General features: G+C 44.5%; 1 protein-coding gene across 2 annotated transcripts in view; it reads left to right on the top strand.

Annotated features, from left to right (window-relative positions):
• The window catches only part of NRP2 (neuropilin 2), a 233,396-nt gene that overhangs the window by 85,110 nt on the left and 130,003 nt on the right, over window positions 1–18,283 (top strand). For both annotated transcript variants that reach the window (XM_083628026.1, XM_083628027.1), the window contains exons 3-6: window positions 4,489–4,670; window positions 13,838–14,065; window positions 16,242–16,397; window positions 17,949–18,118. In XM_083628026.1, coding sequence (XP_083484152.1) covers window positions 4,489–4,670; window positions 13,838–14,065; window positions 16,242–16,397; window positions 17,949–18,118 — 736 coding nt within the window. The remainder of the gene's footprint in view (window positions 1–4,488; window positions 4,671–13,837; window positions 14,066–16,241; window positions 16,398–17,948; window positions 18,119–18,283) is intronic.

The raw sequence follows: 18,283 nt of genomic DNA, 5'->3' as shown, positions 1-18,283 counted from the left end.
TATTTTCAAGAAGGATCCTTAGGATTCCAGAGAGTGCCCCGAGGCCATCAATTGCCCAGCCCCCAAACTAAAGCAAGGTTGCCTGCCTGAATGAGGCCTGTGATTTAGCAGCGGGGCATCCTTCCAGAGTAGAGAAACTCCATGTTCAGGAGCAGCTTCATGTTGACTCTTGATGGCAGGTAATGCACACTTCCTGAACTTAACTACTGTTGTTGTTGTTTAGTCGTTTAGTCGTGTAGGACTCTTCATGACCCCATGGACCAGAGCACACCAGGCACTTCTGTCTTCCACTGCCTCCCGCAGTTTGGTCAAACTCATACTGGTAGCTTCGAGAACACTGTCCAACCATCTCGTCCTCTGTCGTCTCCTTCTCCTTGTGCCCTCCATCTTTCCCAGCATCAGGGTCTTTTCCAGGGAGTCTTCTCTTCTCATGAGGTATTGGAACCTCAGCTTCACGATTGGTCCTTCCAGTGAGCACTCAGGGCTGATTTCCTTCAGAATGGATAGGTTTGATCTTCTTGCAGTCCATGGGACTCTCAAGAGTCTCCTCCAGCACCAACTTAACTACTAGTGTTGCAGAATTGGAGCAGTTAGGTCATTTTAGATTCTGGACTTAAGGGTCTTAGTGAGGTCAGGGTGGGACTTTTCCCCATGGTTATGTGCGTTACTCTGGTAACTTCCAAATCTTGCAAGCCAGCTCTGCTGCATTTGGTGCTCATTCTACTGTGGGGGTACCTGGACATCTGCCCCAAAGTGTTGTCCTGCTGTCTCCCATCCTTTCTAGAGAGCCAGTGTGGTGTGAGAGCCAGTGTGGTGTAGTGGTTAAGAGCGGTAGACTCGTAATCTGGTGAACCGGGTTCGCGTCTCCGCTCCTTCGCATGCAGCTGCTGGGTGACCTTGGGCTGGTCACACTTCTCCGAAGTCTCTCAGCCCCACTCACCTCACAGAGTGTTTGTTGTGGGGGAGGAAGGGAAAAATGAGATTGTTACACTCCTTCGGGTAGTGATAAAGCGGGATTTCAAATCCAAACTCTTCTTTCTAGTAGCTTCCCATCTTGAGTATGGCACTCAACTGAGGGCCATCCCTTGTAACATAGAGCAGACTGCCCTTCTTCACCCTTCAGGGACATACCTTTTAGGCCCTTATCCTGGCTGGTGGGTTGGGAGGGAGGAAGATCTAATGTATCTAATGCTGGGAGATGTTTGCCACTCCAAAGGGTGACCTCTTCTGTCTCTGCAGGCTCAGAGCCCAAGTCCTGGGTGGGGATTCTTCCTGCTATTGACCAAGCCAGCAATTTCAGAAGATAAATCTCTTAGTGGAGTGTGTGGATTTAACCTATAGCTAGAGAGTATATTTGCCTCAGGCATTTGTTTCTGGAGTGAAGCCTGATTAACTCCCAGAAAGGACTGAAATGAGGACTACTCCGTCGGCCAGCCTTTCTGGTAGCACACTGAGTCCCTGCAAGTTTGTTTAGAGTGGTTGTTTGGCGTTGTGTGTCTTGCAGGAAAAGGAAGGAGTCACATGAGATTTGTTTCTTGTCCAGCAAGCTATTTTTCCTTTCAACTCTTGATTTGCTGATAGAGGATCTTGTGACAAAGCCAGAATCCTGGCAGTGTATCACTTTCCTTTCCTCCTCTGCCCCTTTGAGGAACAGATTGGTAACATGCTGTTTTAAACAGGTCAACACAATGCAAATAAATACAGGAAGGGAGACTGGCCTTCTCCTGCAAATGGATGTTATTGTGAGTGCAAAAGTGCTTACAATATGTATTACATGTTAGTACAAATTGGAGGGAGGGGAGAGAGGTTTATGTCAGAGAGTCCACTAGACTGCGTGGTATTCAGATGAACTGGAAAAAATATGCCAGCAAACTGGTCGTCTCTTCACACATGAAAATCCACAGTCTCCTCCTTTATTCTGAGGAGAATATCCTCTTTTATCCTCTTGTCATGGAAAGTAGAGGGAAATTGATTGATTGTGATCCCAGAAGCCTTCTCACTAGCGCTTTGCTTAGTTCAAAATGAACTTTGTAATTATTGTTGCCTACACAGCTTGCCCAATAACCTTTGCTCCATGATTGAATTGTTGCCTGCAGTTTTGCGGAAATATTAAGTGAGAGGTTGAAACTATGAGTTATACCCACTCTCATATCAACCTTGATATAGCTAACCAGTCCTACAGGCTTTTTCACCCTGTGCTTTATCTGCTAGTTGCTTTCTGTTATCTCAGTATTTTCTAATCAACACCTGCCAAAATGGTTGGTTAGATAATTTGTTCACCTGCATTTCACTTGTTGTATTGCTGTCTTTGGAAGGGTAAAGAAAGACTTTAAAAGACCTGGTTAAGCTTATATTGCTATTACAGTGGTACCTCGGGTTACATACGCTTCAGGTTACAGACTCCGCTAACCCAGAAATAGTACCTTGGGTTAAGAACTTTGCTTCAGGATGAGAACAGAAATCATGCAGCGGTGGCGCAGCAGCAACAGGAGGCCCCATTAGCTAAAGTGGTGCTTCAGGTTAAGAATAGTTTCAGGTTAAGAACGGACCTCCGGAACGAATTTTGTACTTAACTCAAGGTACCACTGTATTAGGTTCTTAATGCAGCTTAGTCACCCACCCACCCCCCGGGATTGGATTGCACCATAAGTTTTTACATAGCCCTTACTCTCAAATAATTATATTGATACGTTAGTGTCTGTACAATACCTGTTAAGGACACACACAAAATACAAGTGTATATGAGTAATCTTGCCCATTCTGGTTAACACAAGGAACTTGGGGTTTGCTTAGCTGCTGGGATATGATAACTTATCAGTAAGAAGCATATGGCAACACTCTTCAAATCCAGAACCCCACCATGGGCTTCCTTGAGAAATTTGTGCGAGACCACACTGAGTGACAACATGATGAGCATTTGAACGTGGCCCAGGAAAGATCAGTTGTGTGCTTGGAGGCAGAGAACAAAGGCATGGCAAGGGAAGCGAGATCTTCATGATGAGGAGGAAGGAGATCTCTGCTTATCCCGGCCAGGACGGAAGCTTAGGGGAGGGCAGAGAAAAAATTCCCCCTCCTCTGTGCCAGGTCCCAGGCATTGAAGAGGCTCATATTAGGCTTGCTGATGTCACATGATGGCAGCAGCACTGGATCAGGATTCAGCAGATACTGTCTTCTCTTAAAAAGGTAAAGGACCCCTGACAGTTAAGTCCAGTCGCGAACGACTCTGGGGTTGTGGCTCTCATTTTGCTTTACTGGCTGAGGGAGCTGGTATTTGTCCGCAGACAGTTTTTCCGGGTCATGTGGCCAGCATGACTAAGCCGCTTCTGGCGAACCAGAGCAGTGCACGGAAACGCCGTTTACCTTCCCGCCGGAGTGGTACCTATTTATCTACTTGCACTTTGACGTGCTTTTGAACTGCTAGGTTGGCAGGAGCTGGGACAGAGCAACGGGAGCTCACCTGGTAGTGGGGATTCGAACCGCCGACCTTTCAATTGGCAAGCCCTAGGCTCAGTGGTTTAGACCACAGCACCAACCCCAAAACCCCACACTCAGTTGGGGAGTTTTCACTGGCCACCATTAGATTGGGATTAATTGTTATAACCTGCCTTGGCACTTGCAGGTGAAGGGTTGGCAATTTACTGAATAATTATACCACCCGGGATGTCAGCAGTGGTAGCTTGGTGATCCTCACCAGTGGGGCTGGCAGGGCTGGGCAGAGAGTGCCTCTTCTCCATCAAAACTCCATCCAGAGCATTGGCAGATTAGGAGTTTGGGTTGCTCTCTAAACTATAAACTGCTCTGCTCAAATTGAGCCTCAAAAATGTGCTCACTAGTTTCCTGCAGCAAGTTCAGAACATGCCTTTACAGCCACAGTGCTTGAAAATGTGATTTTTAATTTTTTTAATGAACGACAAGCTTCTATGGCGGATTATGAATGTTGCACGCAAAGATTCGGCAAAGACAAGCAGCTTGGATTATAAAGAAGGGGTGGGGAGCGATTTTTATAGATAAGCAAATAGCAAGGCCAAAGATTTATGAACTGAAGGAAGAGCGAGAGATCTCTTTGGCTCTGTATGTTTTACAGATTATGATGGCTATAAAACTTTATTTATCACAATAGCTCGCTGGGCATCTAAAACATTCAGATAATGAAATGTTTTGAATACAATGAGCAGACGTGCAGATTTCTCAAAGTTTTGTTGCTTTCAAGCTATTTGGAAGAAACGAAGCGAATTCTGATCAGCATATACTGATCGCAGGAGGTCAGATGTGAAATCGTGTGATAACTTATTAATTAGAATACAATGCTTTTTGCTTAATGTGTAAAGAAATACGTCTAAAGAAACATTTTATAGAGGTGTGACTGGCATGACAGATGAGATAAATCAACATGTTCAAAGTATAAGCCATCTGTAAAATAGAACTATATTTTCATGGTAGATTTTTCTCTTAATTGTTTCTTGCTTTATTTTCTCCCCCCACCGACAGATACGATTTTATTGAGATACGGGATGGAGACAGTGAATCAGCCGACCTTCTGGGCAAGCACTGTGGAAACATCGCTCCACCTACCATCACGTCATCAGGCCCTTCTCTCTATATTAAATTCACCTCAGACTATGCACGCCAAGGTGCCGGCTTCTCTCTACGCTATGAGATCTACAAGACAGGTCAGTACCTAACTCTTCAGGAAAACTATAGCTGTCAAGTGTCCCTTATTTGAAGGGACAGTCCCTTATTCCAGCGCCATGTCCCGCTGCTGTCCCTTATTGATGGATGTCCCTTAAATGTCCCTTAAATGATGTCCCTTAAATTTCAAAGGAAGCAGCTCCTCTCCCTCCCTCCCTGCCGGCCAGGGAGGAGGGAGGCTCCAACTGTGTTGCTTGGCTGCGTTGCTCACCCAATAAGGAGTCTAAGAACGACTGGGGGGTGGAGCTTGCATGCCTTGTGTGTGGCTAGTTAATGCAAGCTGAGGGGTTTTTTGAATGCTGGACGCCATTTTGTTGCATGTGCTGCTGCAAATTTTGCAGTGCAAAGCCAGGCCGGGGAGCCATCTTAAGTTGAGGCTGCATAGGCCTTGTGGTGCATGTGATTCAGATTCTATTCAGTTGAACCTCTGGTTGCAAAGTTGGTTGGACAGTGTTCTCGAAGCTACCCAGCATGAGTTTGACCAGACTGCAGAAGGACAGGAAGACTGGAGTGCCTGCAGGTCCCTTATTTTGGCTGCTGGTCCCTTATTTTCAAATCTGTAAGTTGACAGCTATGCAGGAAAACACCAAACTTCTTGATGCCCCTCAACCAAGTTGTTACGTGTGCCTTGATTGAGCCAAGTTGTCTTCTCCTCATTGTATGTTGATTGACAGAACTGGTGCCCAATGGAACAGCTTCTAGGGCATGGTCTGAGGGCATATAATAAAGCAGCCTTGCTGAAGCGTAGCAGATCCAGTTCTGGTCAGCGCCTGGGTGGGTGGCTGCAGTGGAACCCTATGTACACTGCTGTCCAAACCACTGAGGCTCTTGGGCTTGCTGATCAGAAGGTCGGCGGTTCGAATCCCTGTGACAGGGTGAGCTCCCATTGCTCAGTCCCAGCTTCTGCCAACCTAGCAGTTCGAAAGCACACCAGTGCAAGTAGATAAATAGGTACCGCTGCAGCAGGAAGGTAAACAGCATTTCTGTGTGCTCTGGTTTCTGTCACGGTATCCCGTTGCACCAGAAGCGGTTTAGTCATGGTGGCCACATGACCTGGAAAAGCTGTCAGTGGACAAACACTGGCTCCCTCGGCCTGAAAGCGAGATGAGCGCCACAACCCCCTAGTCATCTTTGACTGGGCTTAACCATCTAGGGGTCCTTTAACTTTTCTACACTTACTTGAATATCCTGATGGAACAAGATGTGGTTTTAATGTGAAAAAAACCCCAAAATATTCCCCCCCCACGTTTTTGTCCAGAATGATTTCCTTCCCTGGAAAAGCCCTAAAACATGTAACAGACTATGGTAGCTTTATTTTAATATATAATCTACTTTATAGTATCCTGGAAAGCATGAGTCATTCTTTGCTTTTCACTCAGCCCAGTGAGCTGCTAATGTAAACACAGAAAGGGAGTATGACTTTTATTCATTTATTTTATGCGAAAATTTATAAACCGCTCAGTCATGAAATATCCAAGCGTTGAACAAACATGTACAGAATGGGGTACTTTGATCCTTCGTAGATTCACAGAGACAAAGTTTGAGAGTCCTTAAACTAGCTATATAGGCCATATCAGCACAGTCTATTTTAAGTTTCCCTCATCCCTTCCCTTATCTGTTTCCACAACATTTCCAAGGATGTAAAATATTTTAGCAACGTGCGGTGTTAACGGTGTGTTTTTATTTTTGACCATGGCATGGAAAGCCAGCTTCTTCATTAAATTATCCCGTGTAGTCTAGAACTACAAACAGTATATCTTTTCTCCGTGGCATATATTAAAAAGCTCGTTAAAGTCTAGGCTAAGCGAGAGTGGTCCTCTCTTAGATCTGCAGTGAGGTCTCTCCCAACCCTGCTCTCCTGTGAATATGTGATTCAAGCACAGATGAATAGCCTTGTTTTTTCTCATTTCAAGAAGCCAAGGGTTTTGCAACTGGTTGTAATGCTGGCTGAAACGGGCTGCTGTTGGCAGTGCCATCAAGGGAGCAAGACGGGCGCCTCTTGAGCTCCGTATAAGAGGAACTATTCATCATGCCTTTCTAATACAAAACTATTCTTGGAGAAAGTGAAAAGCTAATCAGAGGCCCTTTTAAATTGGCTCTGTCTAAATATTTGTCAGATGGGTGGGTGTGGGGATGAGACTTTTGGAGAATTAAAAATAGTCTTGTGTTGTGCCTGAGAGCGTGGGTGAGGCAATGTTTTTAAGTGATCAAGGAGAGGCCTGGCTGTGTCTTGAAGAAGGATAGCGAGGGCTCTGGGTTGCCAGACATTCCGTTCCTAGCATCTTGCATGGGAGGTTTATGTCACAAGTAGAACATGAAGAAACTCTCCCTCACACACTGTGTGTGTGTGTGTGTGTGAGAGAGAGAGAGAGAGAGAGAGAGAGATAAGGGGGGCAAACAAGCATCCTAATCTTACTCAGAAACCTTAATAAACGGTGGAAGCATAAATTCAGAGGCATGCAAGAGATTCGGCTGTGTGGTCCATGCATAAAAAAAGGTAAAGGGACCCCTGACCATTAGGTCCAGTCGTGACCGATTCTAGGGTTGTGGCGCTCATCTCGCTTTACTGGCCGAGGGAGCCGCGTACAGCTTCCGGGTCATTTGGCCAGCATGACTCTGGAATGCAGCTCGCTGGGGGAAATGTTAGCATGGGCTGAGCTCTTGGCAGATTCCTCCACCGCAATTCCCATTTGCAGGAATTGCAAATTGCATGGACCACACAGCCAAATCTCTTGCATGCCTCTGAATTTATGCTTCCACCGTTTATTAAGGTTTCTGAGTAAGATTAGGATGCTTGTTTGCCCCCCTTATCTCTCTCTCTCTCTCTCTCTCTCTCTCACACACACACACACACACACAGTGTGTGAGAGAGAGTTTCTTCATGTTCTACTTGTGACATAAACCTCCCATGCAATATGTGTCTGAAATATGGATGGAGCTATGTATATGGTTTGAAGCTCAAAATCAAAAAAATGAAGATCATGGCCACTGGGCCCATCACCTCCTGGCAAATAGAAGGGGAAGAAGTGGAGGCAGTGAGAGATTTTACTTTCTTGGGCTCCATGATCACTGCAGATGGTGACAGCAGCCACAAAATTAAAAGACGCCTGCTTCTTGGGAGAAAAGCAATGACAAACCTAGACAGCATCTTAAAAAGCAGAGACATCACCTTGCCAGCAAAGGTCCGTATAGTTAAAGCTATGGTTTTCCCAGTAGTGATGGACTATAAAGAAGGCTGATCGCCAAAGAATTGATGCTTTTGAATTATGGTGCTGGAGGAGACTCTTGAGAGTCCCATGGACTGCAAGGAGATCAAACCTCTCCATTCTTAAGGAAATCAGCCCTGAGTGCTCACTGGAATTACAGATCCTGAAGCTGAGACTCCAATACTTTGGCCACCACATGAGAAGAGAAGACTCCCTGGAAAAGACCCTGATGTTGGGAAAGATGGAGGGCACAAGGAGAAGGGGACGACAGAGGATGAGATGGTTGGACAGCGTTCTCAAAGCTACCAGCATGAGTTTGACCAAACTGCGGGAGGCAGTGGAAGACAGAAGTGCTCTGGTCCATGGGGTCACGAATAGTTGGACACGACTAAACGACTAAACAACAACAACTTCATCCAACAAGCTCAGTAGCATAAGTGATGGTTTCCTCCATTCATTCTCATGACAGCAATGAATAGAGAGGCCATCCCATTGCCACCCGTTGAACTTGACAGATGAGTGAAGATTTGAACTTGGGCCTTCCTGGTCTTGTTTGAACTTGAGTTTCCCTTCCAACTCTAATCCATGAAGTTCAGGCTTCAGCACTGTTTTAAGTGCCGTAAATAGATTTTCCCATAAAGGCAATTGAGAAGGTTCAACTACTGTAAATTGCTGCCGTGCATTTCCTTGAAGATGTGAGTCAGCACATGCATATTCAACTAGTATTGTTACAGCTGCACTGGCCTTCGGGATGCTTCTGGGTTCAATTTGAGTAGTTGGCACTTAGCTAAGAAGTCATTGGGCCCTGCTGTATGCAAAGGGAAGATGATTGTGGAAAGGTCTTTATACCACTTGTCCCAAGGCTGCGAAATGAACTCACCTCCCCAGATCTGCGGTTCCTTCCTCTTTATTAGCCTTATTGAGGGGAGGGGTGCAAAATGCATATTTTTTGTTCCATCTCCAGTTCAGCTGGCAAGTTTCATTTGTATTTGTTTTTCTGTTTGTGGACTGCTGTTCATGTTGTTTATTTATTGTCCCTGTGCACCGACTGGAGTGCTAGTGCATGAGTTTAATAAAACCAGCATGTCTGGACTTCTGGTTCGATTTGGGGAGGCTTCAACAATATCTTTCGTGACATGGAGAAATTCGCTGTTTGGTTTCTCCTGTATCAGCTGTGCCTCCTCCTCTGGAATGCAGCTCGCTGGGGGAAATGTTAGCATGGGCTGAGCTCTTGGCAGATTCCTCCACCGCAATTCCCATTTGCAGGAATTGCAGGAGATGGTTGTGTGGCTAGGAAGACATGGTATTGTGATTGTGGAACTGTTGAAAGCTGTCTTCATTTTACACTAGTTGGGATTGCACTCTTTGGCTAATTAACTGATTAGTTTAACTGCTCAAAACTGCTTTTGGTCAGTTAAACAAAAGTGCGTTCGAATCTTCAGGCACCAGAGTTTCGTGTAAAATTACATTACTTTCAAAGTATTTGTAAAAAACTGTAAGGTGAAACATGCCCCTTCATGTAGCAGGTTCTGTCACGAGGAAGGGGGTGCCTCATCAAAGATGGCGCCTTTGTCATGTATGCCTGCCATCGTCTAAAAATAGAGTGTTTGTTTCAAACTGTTTGTTTTATTTATATGCAAATTTATGCAGTTTTAATCAATACTTAATTAAAAACCCCTATGACTAATCAACCAAGATTTATTCAACTGGGTTCCAGCCCTAACACAAATATTGCTTCCTAGCGTTTGCAGATACATGTGTAGCTAATTGTATATTGAGGAAAACAAATGTTAACCAACTACAAAGAGAAGCTGGCAGGCTAGCATTTTTAATGTTGTATTTCAAATTGTTCTAACCTGCCCTGGGACCTCAGGGTGAAAGGTCGGATAATAAATTAAAATAATAATAATATCCATTTCAATTCTGTAGGTGCGAGAAACCCCCAGAACAACCTTTCCAGCTACTTATTTATTACTCTTTAACCTTACTGTTAGTGGCTTATATCCTCATTGTTTCATGTTATACAGGTCCAGCCCTAGTTAGCTTTAGCAATAGAACTGAGTCATGTGGCTTCATAATGTCCTTTGGTCTCCTCCAATTACTTTTGGACTCCTTTGTTACATTTGCCAAGGGTGTTCTGCAGTTGATCAGGAAGGAAGGAGGAAAGGAAGTCTTTGCCGAGTCTCATTTTCCAAGAATTGTTCTGCTACTTTCCTCTCACCTAAGATTATGTCCAAAGTGCTTTTATGTCTGAAATAATGATGGAGGTGGTTTTCAACTTTGTGATATATCACCAGCTAAACATCACGATATACTGACATATCACAGTGTCTGAAATATGGATGGAGCTATGTATATGGTTTGAAGCTCAAAATCAAAAAAATGAAGATCATGGCCACTGGGCCCATCACCTCCTGGCAAATAGAAGGGGAAGAAGTGGAGGCAGTGAGAGATTTTACTTTCTTGGGCTCCATGATCACTGCAGATGGTGACAGCAGCCACAAAATTAAAAGATGCCTGCTTCTTGGGAGAAAAGCAATGACAAACCTAGACAGCATCTTAAAAAGCAGAGACATCACCTTGCCAGCAAAGGTCCGTATAGTTAAAGCTATGGTTTTCCCAGTAGTGATGGACTATAAAGAAGGCTGATCGCCGAAGAATTGATGCTTTTGATGCTTTTGAATTATGGTGCTGGAGGAGACTCTTGAGAGTCCCATGGACTGCAAGGAGATCAAACCTCTCCATTCTGAAGGAAATCAGCCCTGAGTGCTCACTGGAATTACAGATCCTGAAGCTGAGACTCCAATACTTTGGCCACCACATGAGAAGAGAAGACTCCCTGGAAAAGACCCTGATGTTGGGAAAGATGGAGGGCACAAGGAGAAGGAAAATCGTGTCTGCTCAGACGCCGAAATTGCAGGCGTGCGCAATCCGGTCCACAGAGGGATCTCCGCAGGACCGATCCGGCCCAGGCAAGATAAACCTTGCTGACCCCTGATATAGAGGCATCGGCTGGCTTTATAGTGTCCCCCGCAATTTTGAGTCACAATATAATACTGCCAGATCAAAATGATGAAACCAATATCATTTTTAAAAAAATTATTTAATCGTTTTTTCAATACAAACAACAACAAAAAAACATATACAACAAAAACCACAATAAAACTAATAACACAATTTAACAATTCAGATTTGAGTACTGATATACCTGTAACTACACATTTTTAACAATATTTCCCCACCTCTCCTCCCCCTACTTCCCACCACTGTCCGCCTTATCACTTAAGTATTCCTTCCAGATTTCTTCGTATTTATCCATTCTTAATTTGTGTCGATATGCAATTCGTTCGTAGGTAACTAGTCTGTCCATAGTGTCAATCCATGTGCTCAATGGGATCTTCTTGTGGCTCTTCCAATTCATCAAGACAAGTTTTTTTGCTTCTAGTATGGCGCGATACATCCATTTTTTTTGACCCCTTGTAATCTCCCACGTTTCCGGTATATAACCTCGCACCAAAATGATGTTATCATTGGGCAGTTAATCATCATATGTAAGTTCACATTTTTACTTACACATATCCAGCATGAAACCAGTATCATGATATGGACTTGAATCTGGATTTGGATGATATACCGCCCAGTGATTTATGATGTATGGACTTTAAACTGGTTATGGGTGATATATCAATATATTGCCCAGCCCTAGCGGTGTTATGTTCTTAGCGATCATGACTTCCTTCATAGGGAAAACAACTCATTTTGAAAAGGGCATTGGTTGCCTGGGACACAACTGAGAAATTCAAATGCACTCAGTCAGTTTACTAGAGAGTCATTCAGTGACTGGGATAATATCCCAAGATTTATTCTTCATCATCCCAGACAGTCTCTCTCTCCCACCCACCCCCCTCTCTCTCCTCCCTCACTCCCAGCTTTTCTCAATCTTGGATTCCCAGATGTTGGACTATAATTTCCAACCACCCTAGCTAGCAAGACTGTGGTCAGGGATGATGGGAACTATAGTCCAAGAACATATGGGGACCCAACTTTGAGAAAGGTTGCTTTACACTGTGGAATCCAATATCTGTAGCTACACACACACACACACACACACACACACACACAGAAATCTTCTTTAAAAAATAACTTTTTATTCAAAATTAAAACAAAACATATTATCCAGAAACATATCATCCTTATTTTCCCCCATTTTCCCTCCCTCCCCTCCCTCCCCCCACAGAACCCACCCACCCCCCAACTTCCCTCAGTTCCAGTCTTTGATTTCTCTAAAAATGCTGTTTTCTGCATGTTACACAGTTGTAAAAATCCTCAAACTATTTAGCTGATTATTATCAATAAAAAGTTTGTGAATTCAAAACCAGCCAAGGAGTCCAGTTCGTTTTGTTGTGTCTTCAGATACTTTGTAAAGGGTTCCCATTCATCTTTAAAGTCACAGTTATCCTTGTCCCATCGCTTGTATGTCAGTTTTGCCAGTTCTGCATAGTCCGTCAATTTTTCTTGCCATGATTCTTTAGTTGGGGTTTCTTCAGTCTTCCATCCTTGTGCTACCAGAACTCTTGTGGCCGTTGTCGCATACATGAAGATGTTTTTCAGCTTTTGGGGCAGATCTTTCCCTACAATCCCTAACAAAAATGCTTCAGGTTTTTTAACAAATGTTAAATGGAACACATAAAGAAATCAAAACAACAACTCCTCCTCTTAGGAATACAAAATGTTATTTAAATATCAAAGCACTTTATCTCTGAATTACATATTCAAAGTATATACAGGTCGCGCAGGGTCTTCTGTTCTGTGCCCTTTAGTAATGGTTTTGAAATGAAAGGAGAATGAGAAGAAACCTATTACGTGTGGTCTGTTGTGTTAGCAAATTTGGTGATTTGTTTTCAGATGCCTATATCTAAGCTGGTCAACTAGAGTCTACATTGCCAGGCAATCCAATTAAGACCCACTCATTTTGGAAGTCATCTGATTAAATTAATTTACATAGCCATTAGTTTAACATTGCCATTGTCCATCTTTCATCTCCCTTAAAGGGGCCGAATCTTTTTTCTCTCTCTCTTCTAAAATATAGCACAGATGCACACCCATGCAGCTCTGTTGTGGTGGTTGTTAGCAGTGTGTTAGGAATTGCTCACAGTTGGAGTTGTGCGTTTTTCTGAGCAACGTCTGTGTAATAAAACAAAAGACGGAACAGTTGTGAAAGTTAATCCTCTGTTAAAGCAGTGGAACCTCGGGGTCTTGTAAAATTCCTTCTTCCAACCCCTCCCCTCCCCTCCCAGTGACCCGTGGGCTGGAGAATTCAATTGTTAATTGTCTGGTCCCTACAGAGCGATAGTTTCTATGCAGTCATAGCCTGAACAGAATGCAACCCCTTTCTCCCCCAAGGCATCTTGGCTCAGCAAGAAATAGAAGGCACTTAGCCGGCTGGGGCACAATGGAGGGCAGTGTTGGGTTCACCGCTAAATAAGTGGTAATATTGTCTGTGCTGCTGGCAGTCTGAAAGCGTTCCATAAGGATGCAAATAACTTGCATTTCTGGCGGTTAGCATGGACAAGTGAGAAAGGCGGTTCTGTTTGTCCTCTTGACCAAATCCCTCATTCCTACCCCCCAAAAACGGTTAAAGCTAAGCCACTGTGCAAGCTGCGACAATTTATTTTCCATTTTTATAGTGCTTAAGACGCAGGATTTCAGGTGTCACCTCAGCAAGGCTGCTTTGCTAATTGCCACTCTGATGGAAAATAAAACGGGGACAGTAATATTAATAATTAATACTTTTGCAAGGCTGTAGCAATTTTCCGCATGAGGGATTTAAGTGCTTTTTTAAAAAAAAAAAAACCACACGCACAATTATGAATTACGCCTCTCAGCTTGGCTACTGTTAATGTTGATGTGGTATGTTAATGTCCCCTTGTTTCTCGCTATAGGCTCTGAAGATTGTTCCAGAAACTTCACTTCGAACGGTACTATTGAATCCCCGGGTTTCCCCGATAAGTATCCTCACAATTTGGACTGTGCTTTCACCATCATGGCCAAGCCAAAGATGGAGATCATCCTTCAGTTTCTAACCTTTGACCTGGAGCACGACCCCTTGCAAGTCGGGGAGGGAGATTGCAAGTATGATTGGCTGGACATCTGGGACGGTATTCCTCAAGGTAAGGATTAAAGTGATGTATCGCCGAAGCTCTCTTCCGTGTCTGGCTACTGTCACACTAACAGCATCAATTTTGAGTCTCCAGAATTCCATAAAGGTCATAAATTGCTAACACTTTACGGCTCCATCCAATCTCCCATGTTGTTGCCTTGTCCTTAGCAGGGACCAGAGCTTAAATTGAACAGTGATAGAGTTCCTTTCTATTTCCTGTGCTGGCATTGCACCCTTAGTGTAACTTCAGGTGATGTTAAAAATACATTGAGGCCTTAAAACAACCTGATTCATATAATCAGACCATCAAGTTCAGAAGTAGGCATCTTTGAGAGTTCTTTGAAGTATTCAGAGGCTCCCTTAGCCAGAAAGTATAGAATAGACCATTTTCTACATTGATTGCATACAGAAAAGTTTTGTACGACACCTTGAGCACGGTTTTTATGAGAAAGTTGTTGAGAAATGTTATCCGTCAATCGACCAATCACCATTTTTCCTGCTAGCGAAACAACGTATGCACTAAAAGTGAAAATAGCTGAAGGTTAGGCTTTTCAGTGGCGTGAACATGTATGATTACTTGCATTGAATAAGAACCTCCACCAGGGGACCAGGCAGGAGAGCTCTCTATACAGTGGTACCTCGGGTTACATATGCTTCAGGTTACATACGCTTCAGGTTACAGACTCCGCTAACCCAGAAATAGTGCTTCAGGTTAAGAACTTTGCTTCAGGATGAGAACAGAAATCGTGCTCTGGCAGCGCGGCGGCAGCAGGAGGCCCCATTAGCTAAAGTGGTGCTTCAGGTTAAGTACGGACCTCCGGAACAAATTAAGTACTTAACCCAAGGTACCACTGTATGTGATTTCTTTATTGCATAATCCCAGACATGTCTGCTCAAAAGGATGAACCATTGAGTTCATTTGGACGTACTCCCAGGTCAGTGAGTGGAGCACTGCAGCCGTAATCATTCATGGCCCAAAAACCAGATTGTAGGTAGATGGGCTGGTAAAATTTATGGTGGACTAAACCACAGAGCCTAGGACTTGCTAATCAAAAGGTTGGTGGTTCGAATGCCCGCGACGGGGTGAGCTCCCGTTGTTCGGTTCCAGCTCCTGCCAACCTAGCAGTTTGAAAGCATGTCAAAGTGCAAGTAGATAACTAGGTACCACTCCGGCAGGAAGGTAAACGGCGTTTCCATGCCCTGGCCACATGACCCGGAAGCTGTACGCCGGCTCCCCTGGTCAGTAAAACAAGATGAGCGCCACAACCCCAAAGTCGTCCATGACCTGGACCTAACGGTCAGGGGTCCCTTTACCTTTACTGACCTATGCACAAAATTTGCTGCAGGCAGCATTTTACGCAACAGCCACTAAGCTTAATCATCTGTTAAGGCTGCTATGATTTCAGAGAAGAGCTCTTGCAAATCTGGGGTACAGAGACACGCTTGTGCAAATTAATTGAAACGAAGCATGTTTTCTATGCACCCACAAAGAATGATGATTTGGGGATGCTTGTTATTATGGTGTCAGAAGCCTGCAGCCAATAGAAGGAATGATGCGCTCGCTGCAGTATATTGAGGTTCTAAGAAAGAGAGTTATTCCAGAGCTGGAAAAGAGGTATCCTGATGGTCCTGGGGTACTGCAGCAGGACCCAGCCCCCATCACACATCGAAAGTGGTGAAGAAATTCATCATAGAGCAGCAAATACAGGTACTTGATTGGCCAAGGAATTTCCCAGACGTAAATCCCATTGCGAATTTGTGGGCTATTTGCAAAAGCCTCCGTGCTGTAGACTGTACGACTACGGAGAAGCTCATTCAGGCGCTGATTCAAGTGTGGTACAGGGATCCGAAAATCAACAGTGACTGTTCGAAATGAGTAGACTCCATGCCAAAACGTGTTCAAATGCTGCTTAAAAATAGTGGAGGTCATATCCGTTACTAATGTACGTATATGGGAGTTTTGTACAATAAACTACTGTACTAAATTCATTGCTTGTTTCAATTAATTTGCACAAGGGTGTACATGCGAGAGGTTTTCATCCCTGCATGTTTTCATTTTCATCTTGTAGCCTCTGATAATACGGATGGCTTATTCCTGCCCCTTCAAACCTTCCCAAGCGACGTAGGCAAGATGACGACAAGTTTATCTAATTGAGAGTTGCGCTTTTCTTCTGTTTCTGTTGCAGTTGGCCCCTTGATTGGCAGGTACTGTGGAACTAAAACTCCTTCGGATATCCACTCGACTACTGGCATCTTGTCACTCACGTTCCACACAGATTTGGCAGTGGCCAAGGATGGTTTTTCTGCTCGCTATTACTTAGTGCCGCAGGAGGTGCCAGAGAGTAAGTTGGCATCTTGTTCTGTTCAAGTGTTCGCCAGTATTCCTCTAGTTCCAGATTTTGCACTGGGGACCCTGAATAAAACAAACATGTAGCCACGTGTGGGTAACTTTTCTGAATTCCCCATCGGAATTATTTTTAGTTTTGCCATTTTAATTTCATGGCAGAGCTCAAAATTCGGTCATCTGGAGCCTCTCTTATTTGTTTTGTTATCTTTGCTCACTGCTAGCACCCAAGCTTCCGCGGCAGATTTAGAAATTGCTATGGAAACCCTAAACCCAAGATTAAAATGTCAAAATTTTGTGAAATAAATTTGTTCAGAAATGTTTCAGATTGGAGTTTGGGGTATGCTCTGCATAGGAGAAGGAAGGAAGGAAGGAAGGAAGGAAGGAAGGAAGGAGAAAGAAAGAAAGAAAGAAAGAAAGAAAGAAAGGAAGGAAGGCACTTGAAGCCATATTGAAAAAGCATGAATTTGAACCATTAGAATGTTAACAGTTGTCTCTTCCTCCAGTGCAGTGCAGGGCTCAGCAGCAAGGCTTGCTGGCCATGGGCCAGATCACTTCCGCGGAGATCATCCGTGGGTTAGGCCAGCATGATGCTGGAAATCGTGTCTGCACATGTCAGCGGCGCCGGAAATTGCACCTGCACAGAAGCTATTTTCAGCGTCTGGGCATGCGCAGAAGAGATTTCCGGTATCTGCGTGTGCACAGACGTGATTTCTGGCACCGCTTGGTGAGTCGCCGCACTGCACCGGTTTAGCACAGTGCGCGGGGGACTCGCTGAGCGGGCGGCTCGGTTCAGAGGTGGCTCGTGGGCCGGTAAAACAGCCTTCATGGGCCGCATCTGGCCCATGGGCTGCACGTTGCCGACCCCTGCTCTAGTGTGTGACGTCATATCTAAGTTTTTTTAAAAATCTTCTTTTTATGTCATGGGTTCAGAGCTTGTGCTACTTCAGAAGTTGTTGGACTATAAATCCCATCACAATCCCTGACCATTGACCATGCCGGCTGGGACTGATGAGCACTGGGAGTTAACCACATCTGGAGGGCCACAGGGTGCCCACCCCTGTTGTAGGACAACAACAGCATAAAAAAACTGCTGCGGGGGGGGGGAAACGACCTAAATATAGAGATGATTTGGAAATTAGCTATGCACAGCTGCAATATATTTAATCACACTTGGAAAACTGAGGGCTTTCTTCAGGCTTTTAGTGAAGAATTCCAGTTTCCCTTGCACTTTGCAGGAGATTGCCAGGCAAGAACGTTCCCGACCTGCCATAGTTGCAGCACTTTGATGCAGATGAGAAGGGATTTGATAGAGCTCCAGATGTGAGCTCTTCCCTGGCTGTTTCTGAACATTAATATTTCATCAGCTTTTCATAGGTGCATGGAGACAATTCTATTTTGTGCTCATTTTTGCAGACACATGTTTTTTTTAATTCTTATTTCATTTGATAGGATGTTACGAGGCCATTAGTGGCGTTTCCCTTAGCAGAGCTGCACAGATTGGGGGGGGCACGCGTTTCTCTTCTAATCCACTCTCCACCTGCTGTAGACTTTCAGTGCAACAGCCCGTTGGGGATGGAAACCGGCCGAATCTCCAACGAGCAGATCACGGCCTCCTCTACTTACTCGGATGGCAGGTGGACCCCACAGCAGAGCCGGCTCAATAGCGATGACAACGGGTGGACTCCTAATGTAGATAACAACAAGGAATTCCTGCAGGTATGTATTCCCAGCTCCAAGAGAGCAATCGGCAGAGGATAAGCGGTACTCGGTAACTAAGGAGGGATAGCAGCACGATTCAGAAAGGCTGGTACCGAAACCATAATATCCGGCTTAGCAACAGTTGAATTGCCAGGCAACTGGTGAGATCTGATGTTCAAGCCT

This window comes from Podarcis filfolensis (genome assembly GCF_964270895.1).
Source record: "Podarcis filfolensis genome assembly, chromosome: 1".
NCBI classification, from domain to species: domain Eukaryota; kingdom Metazoa; phylum Chordata; class Lepidosauria; order Squamata; family Lacertidae; genus Podarcis; species Podarcis filfolensis.
Note: the sequence above shows the minus strand (reverse complement) of the source record. Positions and strands in the feature narration are given on the sequence as shown.